Genomic DNA, 12,946 nt, shown 5'->3' with positions numbered 1-12,946 from the left:
CTGAGGTGACTAATTCTTGCAAAGCATGATGTAGGCTTAAGGTAGTATTTTAAAGTGTTTGTCTAGTGTGTGAAAGGGTTTGAGTCACGTAGCTCTGGCTGCCAGGCCGTGGTGGTTCAGCTAAGCATTCCCCTGCTGGTCTACAGCAGATGATGGTATTTCTGAATGTTATGCAGCAGCAACCTTTTGTTATTGTCTGTTTCTGAGTGCTATTTCATTTCTTTTTAATGTGCTTGAGTACAATAATCCTGCATGACAAGTAATTTAGTGCTGTGGGTGAGCACTTCTTATCTGTACCTTGGATTCTTCGTTGCAGTTCTCTGTTGACGTGCAATTGCACAGGAGCTTGCAGCTACGTAAGGAAATGCCACTCCAGCTTCAGCAAAGCATCCTTGAGGTATCACTCTACACTTCATAATAAAATAGGGATGAAACACTCTCTGCTTTAAAGAGAGTATCCACAGATAATGAAATGCCAAGGCTGAAGGGATGCTTGTAACAGTAAAAGGAGGAATGTTTCACAAGGTGGGAAGCACAATGCTCTTGCTCCATGGAATCCAAGTTTAAATGTAGGACAACTGAATTAGTCCACAGAGAAAATGTAAATACATGGGTTAAAAGGATTTAGGAGGCTGAATCTTTTCAAGCAGGGCCTTGGAGGTGAGAAGCAGGATGTCAGAGATGGTATAATGCAGCTCCTGACTTTCTGTGGTCTTTGTTTTACCAGGAGTTTATGAAAGTGAAAACAGAAGCTCCTACTATATGATGTTTTTGAGCACACTTGTAGAGAGAACAGGAGAAACATCATCTTAAATTGTGATTGTTTGAAAGGCTCAAAGCCCTTTGCAGAAGATGTCTATTTCTGTTGACATTGGACATGACACCTGAAGCAGGCTGATACGGTGCTTGGTTTCTTGGCTGGCAGCAGTGATTGGCAGGCGTGTAGAGCTACAGAACAAAACCTGCATTTCTGACATCTCTGACGACTGCAAATGTTTGCAGGAACCTTGTAGTTAGGGAAAGTGGGACATGTGCCATTTAATGGCAGGTAAATATGCAAAAAGCATCACAGTGTGGTCACACTTCAGCCAAAAGGTCTGGAAGCCAGAGCTGAAATGTTTTACCATTTCTTACAAAGTAGGTCTGGCGTTACCAGGAAAGAGCTGCATAGGGATCGGAATTGAGGACCAGGGGGAAAAGTCACTCAGCTACGACTTCCTCTTACCTGGCCTTTCTATTGCCTGATAGAATTCCTTAGTTGCTTCAAAATAGTTGTCATCTACCTGATAGCTCTTGCCTTCCTTTGGACGGGGACTTCGGGCTGAGATTTTGATGTGCTTAACATACTTTGGGGTTGAAAGGTTCCTGTTTCTATACAGGGACTTCATGTGTTGTCCACCACGCGCTACTTCTATAGGCAACGGCAGGGTTGCTCAGGAAACAAGGGATAATAAAAGTCCTGTATAGAAAAAACAAGCAACCAAACCCAACAGAATTGGCAGTCATTGCCTGTTGTCTGATTTCAAGAACTAAATAGTCAGCAGGGGAAAAAAGTGCCACATTGGTTTAGGCTTGAAGTCCTGAGGGAGCAGTTTGCCATAACACACCTTTGATAAACAGTTTGTTGCTGTTGTTAGAACATGTTGTTTAATTTCTCTATATCAGGCTTACACCCCAGCTCTGCACTGGGAGACGTTTTCTTCCTCCATAATGTGACACATGCATATTTAGCCTAAAGTAGTTTTTGGGCTGCCATATTGTGTCATAATATAAAGCCATAGCTAGATTGCCTTTATTATTGCTTCTTGAATTCTCCAGGCATTGCTGCATCCCAGATTTTTCTTAGCATTTGAGTGTCTGTTTCAAATTATTTTCCACCAGATGCACTAGATTTAAATAAAGAAAGAAAATTAAAAGATAGAATCTTAATTTCCTGCCCATAATTTTAATCTTCTAAGGTCCCTTCTATATTATTCCTTTTTCCTTGTGCGTCTGTAGAAGACTATCTCTTATTTTGGCGTCATTTGCAGGCTCCTTTAACATGACACTTGTTCTCTCTTCCAGCTCATTAATTAAGTTATTTAATAGGACTGGATCTAATGCTGACCCGTGTGATACCTACTGGCCATCTCTACCCCCTGCAGTGTGTTTTGTGGCCATTTCTCATTATCTTTTGTTTATGGTCCCTCAGCTGATCTTTTTGATCTGGGTGTGCTGGTAGCCCAGCCAATTGGAATTGGGTTTTGACCAGGATTTCATGGCAATAATACTGTCCCTTCAGCTGCATCTTCTGTGCAAAGACTCTGGGTATGTAGAAGCACACATTAAACGTTAAATCTTCATTCACTGTGCTGACGTAGTAACAGTAGCCCTGCTTCTCGAGAGGAACAAGTAATTTTGTCAAATGCTATTGAAGGTATGGATAGAGTTAGGATGGGTATCTAGAGACCTCTGTTAGAGTCATATTGTTTATTGCAAGGTGTTCGTTTATGACTTGTAGGATTTGGGAGAAGGAAATGTAACGATTGCTTCTTGATCCTTGGGAGTCTTTTTATGTTCAAATCAAGTCCTTCTTTTTCCACAGTTGTTTGTACACGTGCTTTCCTTTTCCCTGGGTGCAGGGTGAGGTTTTCAGTGACGTTGATTGTCTTTACTTCTGTAGGATCAGAATTCACCTTGGAGAGTCAAACGTAGAATTATACAATGGTTTGGGTTGGAAAGGACCTTAAAGCTCATCCAGTTCCAACCCCTGCCACGGGCAGGGACATCTTCCGCTAGGGCATGTTGCTCCAAGCCCCTGTGTCCAACCTGGCCTTGAACACTGCCAGAGATGGGGCAGCCACAGCTTCTCTGGGCACCCTGTGCCAGCGCCTCAGCACCCTCACAGGGAAGAACTTCTACCTAATGTCTAAACTAAATCTTCCCTGTTTAAATTTAAGCCCATTACCCCACTACAGTCCCTGATGAAGAGTCCCTCTCCGACATCCTTGTAGGCCCCCTTCAGATACTTGAAGGCTGCTATGAGGTCTCCACACGTCTTTTTAAAGACCTTGTGTCTCTTGACCCATGTGGTGGTCCTAAAAATACAGCTTCTGTTCCAGTCTTGCTCTACCCGGTGCATACACCCACTGCACCAATGAGTTTGCACTTTGATTGCTCCCTTATTTTCTTTAGGTCCTAATGAGCAGATGTCCTGTGGAATTTCTCTTCCTTATGCTTCTTATTCCTTGTGGTGATATCCAGTGTAACATTTTTCAGGTCGAACCCTCATAGTTGTTCAGTTTCTCATGGGAGCTGACAGGCTGAGAAAGCTGGGGCTGTTCAGCCTGGAGAAGAGAAGGCTGCGTGGAGACCTCACAGCAGCCTTCCAGTATCTGAAGGGGGCCTGTAGGGATGCTGGGGAGGGACTCTTCATTAGGGACTGTAGTGATAGGACAAGGGGTAATGGGTTCAAACTTAAACAGGGGAAGTTTAGATTGGATATAAGGAAGAAGTTCTTTCCTGTTAGGGTGGTGAGGCACTGGAATGGGTTGCCCAGGAAAGTTGTGAATGGTCCATCCCTGGCAGTGTTCAAGGCCAGGTTGGACAGAGCCTTGGGTGACATGGTTTAGTGTGAGGTGTCCTTGCCCATGGCAGGGGGGTTGGAACTGGATGATCTTAAGGTCCTTTCCAACCTGAACTAGTCTATGGTTCTATGATTCTAACTGAAGGGTGGTTGTTCTTGATAGTGTGCTTCTCCCTAGAGCTTTATTCAGCCATGTATGTAGATGGTTCAGGACAGAGGTATCTGCATTTGCAGATTGAGAGGAGTACCTCTGAGCCTGGGAAACTTTCACCCCCACATGGAGACTGCCAGAGTAGACACAATACTCAGTCAGCAAAACACTGTAATATCTTTGACCTCTCTGCTCTGGTTGTTGGTATTTTGTTTGGATTTACTTATTCATTTATTTTTAACCTTACTTCTCTCACATTCTTCCTTAAACAAAACTGAAACAGTTCTGTTTAAAGCTTTGCAAACTTTTGGCTTGTTTTTCCTAGTGAGGTTAATTTTACTGTAGGCAGGCATCAAATACTTGGAGGCTGTGTGGATACCCAGTCAGGACCACTACAGACACTTCCAAAAGGCGAAAACTTGGCTTTTATCAATGTGTGGTGCCCCTTCTGACATCAGATTTATGCTGTAATGTTGCCTTTGCTGCGTCTGCCAGCGGAGCTCTGGGCTTAAACAATGGTCAGCAAATCCCTCTTCTAAAGCTGGATTAACTGTACTTTCCTTCAGTGGAAACTGCTATTTGGGTAAGGGAGAGGAATCCAAAATTTTCATTTTCCCTCAAGATAGGCAAGCAAAGGAAGCTGCTTTGCTATAGAAACAACTGGGGGAAGTGCTGGAGGAAGAAGGAAAATGCATCAGCTGAACTATCTTCAAACCATCTGCAGTGTTAAAGGTCTGCCCTCATCAAGGTGTGTATGTGATGGGAATGCAACAGTGAGCCTGACCTGGAAGTGGAGAACGTGGGAGAATGATGTCTGATGCAGACCTTCTATCAACAGGAGCGCAAGGTGTTAAAGAGGCTGTTAAAGGCTGCGCTGCAGAGTTCCCTGATTTTAACACTGACTAAATAATCAGATGCTCATGGGTTCTTAAAGTACACAAATAAGAAATGAAGCGCATCTGTTGAAGCCAGAGCACAATATTCTGATGCTCAGGTCAAATTTGTTCAAAAACCTTCTAGTGAGATCCTTCCACATTTTCTCTGGGGAGAAAAATCACAGCCTTATGCCCGTCGCTGTTAGGACTTAACTTTCTCTCATGTTCCCTTTGATTCCATTATTCCTATGCCAGTTTTTCTACACAGTCCTGGAGTTTTTCCTCCTTGTCACTCTGTCAAATATTTGTATTTTCACTTTCTGTATTCTGCCAGGGATTTTTATAAGGTAGGATTACAGTTGTAAGAGCTGGTCCTGTCATCTTTTTGGTCGTGTCTCTCATATAATGAGGTTGCAGGAAGATCTCCGACTTCCATTGAATGTCTTCTGTAGGCGATGAAATGCCAACTTAGGTGCTTGCCCATGGAGGGGAAGGAACCCAGATCCATGTGTGATTCAATCCTGGACCAAAGGAACGATTGTTTTTTCCAGAGGTTTCTGATTCTGAGCTGAACAGTCTGCAGCTGTAGATCATGCCAAATATTTCCATAGCTCTGGGATTTTGAAACCCATCAGTGCTGTTTTCCTTGAATTAAATGGATACTTAGCCATGATGAGCTATGCTACCCTTTGTCACAGGCACATGCAGGATGTGCACGAGCAAACTGATGGCTGTGAATTTAATGCCCCTGCTTTAAAAAATAACAGTAGGAATTTTTGTGTTGGGATAAAGGGGGAAAAGATGCAACTACAAGGGTGGTGTGGAGCGGGATAGTCTCTTACGTTGTCAGATCTTGGTACCTGGAAAGAAGGAAAACGTGGCAGGGCACCATGGTGTTGACCATAGATGCCAGGAGGATGTTCATGGTGTGGCGTGCAGTTGTTCGTGCAGTCTTCTTAGTCAACATCTGTTTGAGGAAACTTCAGCTATTTTATGGGACTTTTGCTGTAATGTTGCCAGGGCCTAATAGAGCTGATGGACCCTGAAGAACAGGAACATGTTCATCTCGGCAGAAGAAAGAAATGCTCTATAGTAAGATCAATCATTGAGCAGAACAACCTCCCTAAGGACATGGTAGAGTCCCCGTTGCTGGAGGTTCTCAAGATGTGACTGGGCAGGGTGCTAGATTATCTCCTCTAGGCTCCCTTTCCCACAAAAGGTTGGACCAGGTGATGTTTTGAGTGAGGTCCTTTCTATTCTGGGCTGTTACATGATTCCGTGTTGAAGCAACAGCCTGTAAATGTTGAATTGCTACAAAATAGTGCTAAAAGCTGCCATCTGTCATTACGGAAAAAAAAGGAATTAACATCTCTTCTTTTGGAATAAAGCATGTCAACGGGATTTAAAAGCAATAGTGTTTTCACTCCTCCCTAGGAATCTGCTGTCCCTAACAAAACAAAGGCTGCCAAGTTCAGTTTGGGTAATTACCCTGTCTATTTAATAAGCTTCCTTTGTCATGTCAATGTTTCTGTGAATCCGTGGCAAATACAGGGCTCTTCTGTGACAGCATAAGCCCCTCAAAAAACCTGATGTGCAGAAATGACAGGGCGATTATTGACTTTGGCTTTTCAGCCAGAAATGACATAACTGTTCTGCCAACTTTAGGCATAAAATTACAGAGATCCTAACTATCTTTTAATGGAGGGAGGGGGAACCCACCCTGGCTCAGGAGACGTTTCCTTCATCAGATAAACATGGAGATGGGGAGGGTATTTGGAAGGAATCTGAAGAAACAGAGCATAGCATGCTAAATTTAAGGTGATGGCAGATGTTAAGTAGGAGGCCTGTGTTTAGACTGACTTCCTGTTTTTAAAATCCAGAGGCTGTTTGTATAATGCTTTGCTATGAAAACTGTTTGGATATTGGATCCTGCTGCTATTGCATCTGGAGGGAACTAACTACAGACACTGAAGATGCTTTTTTGGTTGCTTGTACACATGGGCAAGTGAGAGTAGGAAACTTGTTTGGTGGTTGCATGAGGAGAGGCCAGGGAAGTCGAGTGGAGTCAGCTCAGGCTGGCAATGACTCTGTTCAGCTTTTGTGTATTGTTTTGTATGTATTACATTGTTAAAATGTTATGTTCTGCATAAGTGAATGATTTCTGAATATAGAAGGTTGGTAAATGTCCAAGCGTGCAGTGTGATGAAAACTGTTTGTCATGGCTAAGCCCAGAGGTAACTCTCATTGTTCCTGCTCCAGAAGAACGTGCAGTAGTGTAAGTAGATACATCTGCTTTGATTGTTGGTGCAGTTAAGTTAAGCTGGTTTTCATCCTGCTCTGTATCCCTGACTAACTGGGATTGAAATGTGACACTGAATATTTGCACACTTGGTCAGTCTGCTGTCTCACACTCCTTGTTTTTAACGAGGGCTCCCCATTAAAGAGTAAGTCTTCCACTGAGATTTCTCACACCAAGAGCACTACTTCTGCTTGAGGGAGTTGGAGGAAACATGATTCTCATCTTTATCCTTCCTGTTCCTCTACTGTTACAGGTACAGTTACAGGGTAATACCATTTGAGCTCCGAGCACTGGGAAATAATCATGGGACACCAAGGGGGAAATACTGTCCACATTGAAGTCTTTCATTCAGCCTGTTTGTCTTACTGAATAAAGACTAGTCATCCAGAATTGGTTCTTTTGATACTATTCATAGGTTGGAATGAGTGTGCTCTCCAAACAATGATGTGCTGTACTTGTCGAAGTGTAAGACTAGGGTAAATTGTGGTTTATAATAGAACTATAGAACTATATAACTAGAAGGTTAGTTGCCTTAAAGGTCACAAATCACAAAGCATCAGAATCACAAAGGTCATAATTTGGACTGGTTGAGCAAAGTATGCTTACTACAGATACAGGCTGGTGCATATGGAGAGGGTTGGTATCTGGGTCACAATGTAGCCCTCAGCTTCCAGCAGTTTCAATAGGGTGGTAAAACACAGACCAGAGATGGAGGTGATTGAACATAGCAACTTCAATGAAGTAGGAAGAACTGATTTGATATGTGTGTGTGTACATCTATAACCTCATATCAGTAGCAACTTTTGAAGATAACAGTATGTTTGACAAAACAGCAGATTAAGCTGCAGTTTGCAGATTAGGACATCTGCAGTGATTCTTTCTCTGCTGTTGCAGAACTGTATCTCTGTGCTGCTATTCAGGAGCTAAAATAGCTCACTCTTACTTTTTCCCTTGCAGTTATCCTTATCCAGAAAGAAATCATTAAATATATTCCCTTAGTTTAAGAATTGGTTGCCTCGATGTCTGATCCTTTCCTGTTAGTGAACCTGCCCTAAGTCATGGTGGAGGCCTGGGCAAGATAGAGCCAGTCACTAGTACTTTTGCATTTGGCTTTTTCTAAGGGTAATGAGGATGATGATAGTCTTGGTGTACTCCAACAGCAAGGGGTATTGGAGCTTAAAGTAGCAGGGATAGGTGCTTTGGAGTGACGTTGAGGACATCAGTAGAAAAATTGCTTTGGAAAAGGGGATTTAAATAGCATCTATCTTGGATACAATATGCAGTTAGTACTGCCTTTATAAATAGTGGTAGGTAACAGCAGAAGGTGGTCTGTCCTGATTTTCCTGTGCTGCCAGTTTGAAGAAACCTGTTTTATTTTTGGGGAGGTTTGTGGTTCTTCTGAATTTCCTTGTGTCTATGTGTAATAGTTATGTTGCATAGGTGGTGCATTGCTTTTCCTTAAGGATGACTCCGCTGCTTTTTTTGCCTTCTCACTCTACATCTCCCTCTTGCTGTCTTTTTGAGTCAGCCTTTGTCATGGCCATAAACCCAGTATGTCCTTTGAGGATCTGACCACTCTGCCCTCTTTCATTTGCCATTCCTTCTTTCTGTTCCTTATTCACCTTATGTTCTTCCTGCCTCTATCCCTTGTTACACCAGGTATCGGCCACTTTCTCTGACATACACAGTAATCCTCAGCCAGTTTTGTTCCAGAGGAAGCTTAGGATGGAATTCTTCCTCAAGCAAGAAGTGTATCCCTTCTAAACCTAAATTGTAGCTTAACTTGCACAAGTGGATGTCTTCTCTGGGGGGCATTCTGCTTGTTGAGAGAGCTGAGGAATACTTACATATGGTTCTGCAGATACTGCTTTTCCCAAATAGAATGGAAAATAAGAAAATGGAGGCTTTTTTCCTTTCTCTATGTGTGTGCTTTAGTTGCTACAGTTCATGGTTCATCATGGATGCACTAGACATAAGAACTGAGATGAGAAAGTCTGCAAATAGTTTAGGGTTTATAGAACTACCACGTGGGGCAGATATCCCTCTGTACTCTTCATGATCTCTTGTTTAATCCGAGGGCTTTGGGTTGGTTTGAATTGCAGAAAGAAGGCACCATGCAAAAAGAATCCAGTCCCAGACAAGCTTGAGGTGGGTTTTGATTGATAATCATTTGTTTAACAGTGATATTGATTATATAGATTGTCAGCTAAGGTCAGACAGAGGTTCAGGCATGACCTTTTCCTTTCGAGAGGTGGGCTATAGCCTGTTCTGTCTCTCCACGCAGAGATTTAGTAAGAGAATGTGTGGGATAAGAGTTTCCTTTGCACAGGGCTGAGAGTCAAGAGCTGTGCAGAGTGGTGTTCTGTAGCAGGGAGAGGGCAAAAAAGGGTTGGGAGCTCCTTAAGCTACCTTTAAGGCTGGAAAAAATGTTCTTATCGGATTATGTATTGACATTTGGAGAGCATTTTCTTTTGGTCAGTTTGTAGAGTTGAAAATCCTCTTTTGCTTTCAGAGCTGTCAGTTATACACAGGATAATGTCACAGTTAAATCACTACAGATAAGTAAGATTTTTATCTTGATTTTGATTTCATTGGTGTCTGAAATGTCTAAAGTGACATGTAAAAGGCTTACTTCTACAAAGTTCAGGGTCTGGAGAAGACCCCAGACGACTCTCTGTAGTGGAATCTTTGCTATGTCTTCTGTCGTGGCGTCGGAACTAAGTGGAGCAGCAGAAGCACTGTGCGCTAGGAGAAGGCTGAGTTTGTAAACTAACAAGGGTGTTCCGGTACCTGGCATTCCTTGAGTTTGATTGTATCTAGTGCCGAGTTATTTTTCAGCTGATTCCCAAGTCTGTTTTTGGCAGGTTGCTGTTTGCAGTTGCCTTCAAATAGCCCTATTCCAGGAAGCTGTCATAGTACTTAATGTCCTGTTTCAGCAGTGCAAGAGGGGGTGAATGTTTTCCTTTACAATAGGGTACGTGTACATACACATGGTGCGTACATGGAGGAAAACTGTGATGTCAACTTTGTTTTTAATGCATTTACCCTAAAATAGATGGATGTCTTAAAAATACCTTTTATTCTCTGTTCCTTTCCAGGTGTTACAAGCAGCGCCGAATGCTCCTGTGGACGGAATCATTTTACATGTGCTGTCAGTGCTTTTGGTGAATGCACGTGCATCCCTGCTCAGTGGCAGTGTGATGGAGACAATGACTGTGGGGACCACAGTGATGAAGATGGCTGCAGTAAGAATACCATTCTTGTGTTTGTCTTAACTTCTCTGCAGGTGCTTCTCTGTTTTATAGGCATATCGTAGTTTTTGCATGAAAAATGCTTAAGCCTGTAGCTGACATGCTTTTGACTGATTTCATGACTCAGAGTCTTAACAGAGCCAGTGTCCACTGGCATAAAGCACAGTGAAAGCCCAGCTCTGCCTTTTGCAACTGGTTTTAGACAGCTGTTGGACATGAATGTTTTAGAGGGAAGGGAGGGACAGAGAGAAGTACCTCTTTTTTCCCACCCTTTCAAGAGTACTATCAGTGAACTAAATTACATGGGTTTGCTATAAATATTAAAGGAAAATAACCAAGCAATGTGAAGAAGTATATTAAGGGTGTCTGCCCTCCTAAGTAACATTCTAGTTTCTGTCCTGCCTGCCCTGGGATGGGAGGGAAAAGTAAGCAGGGTCATCAACATTCATTGGTCTTGGGATCGGCTGAGAGAATTTGCTTTGCAGCTGCTCTATATTTGCATAGCATCAGCATCTGTGTAGCTGAGCCCAGCTAGGTGAGAACTAGCAGGCGATGGTTCAAAGGTACCCAGAGTTGCTCGTCCATACAACACACACTTAGGCTGTGGATCTCCTTGCCACAAAACATTGGTTCTGGAATTTCAAACGTTCTCAGAAAGCAGTCTGACAAGTTTATGGATGTCAAGTTTGCTGAGGGCTGTTAAAGATGAGTATGCCACCTCTTGTTTGGGAAGTGTTTGTATCACAAATAGAGGCAGATTTTGACTTCTGAGGAAGAACGTTTACTTGCATGCTATGTTCTTCCATTCCTCTCTTGCTGTCTGCTGTTGCATCATATATCTTTCTGTGGCCTGGGTGAGAGGAACCTTTTGGTCTTGCACAGTACAGCTGTGGTTATGGTGTATCCCTAATATATTAAGGAAATCTGGTCTACATGGATTTGAGTGGAAGCTGTGCAAAGTAGGAACTAGTAGTGAACTGCAATCAACCTGCTGATACTTTCAGCCACTGGAGGTTGGGCAGTATATAAAGTAGAGGCAGAGAATGTAGGAACTGGATTTGGTTTCTACCTCCCTTAATTCACAGTTTCTAACAAGGCAAAGGGAGGAATAAGATTGAAGCAAAAGGAGCTGTCTAGGAAACAGCATGTGTAAGATGGGAATGTTTAAACATCTCATTAAGAGTACAACTTGTGCTGTAGGTCTGCAGTTTAGTGAGAGAGGTAAGCTAGAGTATACAGAGAGGGACAGTAGAGTTGACAAGCTGGGAGGGGAGATAAAGAGCTGCATTTATACAGAATAGTAAAGTGACTCAAGAGGATGGACTAGAATATGAGCTGCCTTTTTAAATATTGCCTTGTACTAGAATAAATACAAAGAGGAGAACTTTTTCAGCTGCCAGCAGAAGCATTCTGAGTGGAATTTAGTGGAAAGAAAAGGGCAAAAATAGAACTTAGGCAATGGGGCTAAGGGCTCTATAGAAATATTAAGTGCATGGCTTCAGCACACAAACATGAGGTTGCAGTGGAGGGGCCCTAGGAACACTTAACTCCATTAAGCCTGCTCAGTCTGCTCATTACGAGTGATAACGTGATATTATTGTTAGCTTGTGAGAACTAGATCAACTCTACAGTGTAGGTTTGTGGTAGTTTGTGCTGCTTCCTATCTTGCCCAGTTACTACGGCATGAAACTTCCTGTTAGAGCAGATCACCTGCTAAATCCCTCTCCTTTGCTTGGCATGCAGGAGCCTTGTGAAGGTGCACTTGTTTGTGGGGTTAGCTTCCCCTTTGATCTGTTTGCTGCCTGTGCCAAGCATGAAGAAGGCAGCTGGAGTGCTAGAGCAGGGGTGAGGCGTGAGCCCCTTGGAACAGCAGCTCCAACTTTAAATCAGTTTAAACTTCTCACAATCAGCACTGATGTTTGCACACAGAACAGGAGAATTTCTTTCCTTCCCTGGCCACCTGTGACATACGTGCAGGGTATGGAGTGGAGTGGAGTTCTGAACAACTTCTGGTTGTAAGTTGGTTTCTTTTTTATCTGTTGACTTACACCAGATCTGAAATTGGTGGATTTCTTTCCAATGCAACACTGAGCTGTACGTTTGGGTCTCAGGAAGTCATCCCACAAGCCCCAGATATACTGAAGCGTGGTTGAAAAGTTAGTGAGATTCCTCAAAAACCACTGGGCAAGTCTTCATGTTGGGGTGAGCCCAACCACTTATACGGACTCTTCTGAGATGCTAAAGCCATGGAGGTTCTTTTTCAGCAATGTATGGAAGTACAGCTCTGAGTTCTAAAGGCAGGAATTAAAATATCATCAAGAAGTCCCTGATCAGAAGAGTGAACAGAAATGATTGCAAGGAATCTCACATTTCCAGTGGTCTGCTGCAAGCTGTTTTTTCAGGGTTATGGGATTTTCTTTTCCCTCCGGTGGATGTCCTGACTTTCCAGAGAAATAAAGCTTGCAACCGTGCTTGTTTTAAGGTTTACTTTGTCTTCAGTGTTATCAGCTCATATGCATAATACAAGCCAATACAATGACAAGAATGAGTTCCTGAGAGTTCTGTCTTCTTCCTTGGGAAAGGGCAAGGAAAATGGGAAGACATTGGACTCCTGGACTCCTAATAAAGCAAGAGTGAAACATGGGGTGGGCGGAAAGGTGAAAATCACTTTGGCCAGCCAAGATTCAATATTCTGTCTGTGTTTGTGTAACACCACACATGCTTGAGTAGTTGATTGGAGTTTACTAAATCCTATATTAATGCAATTTTCTAGTCTTGAACATGGAATCTGTCACTTCAGTTAAA

The 12,946-nt window shown here is 42.9% G+C and overlaps 1 protein-coding gene across 3 annotated transcripts in view; it reads left to right on the top strand.

The window, feature by feature from the left end:
* The window catches only part of LRP4 (LDL receptor related protein 4), an 83,716-nt gene that overhangs the window by 31,637 nt on the left and 39,133 nt on the right, over nt 1–12,946 (top strand). For all 3 annotated transcript variants that reach the window (XM_062635856.1, XM_062635855.1, XM_062635857.1), the window contains exon 2: nt 9,989–10,135. In XM_062635856.1, coding sequence (XP_062491840.1) covers nt 9,989–10,135 — 147 coding nt within the window. The remainder of the gene's footprint in view (nt 1–9,988; nt 10,136–12,946) is intronic.

Source organism: Pezoporus occidentalis, unplaced genomic scaffold (genome assembly GCF_034315485.1).
Source record: "Pezoporus occidentalis ecotype Australia unplaced genomic scaffold, CSIRO_AGI_Poc_V1 ctg46, whole genome shotgun sequence".
NCBI classification, from domain to species: Eukaryota; Metazoa; Chordata; class Aves; order Psittaciformes; family Psittacidae; genus Pezoporus; species Pezoporus occidentalis.
This window is presented reverse-complemented; position numbering and strand designations above follow the sequence as displayed.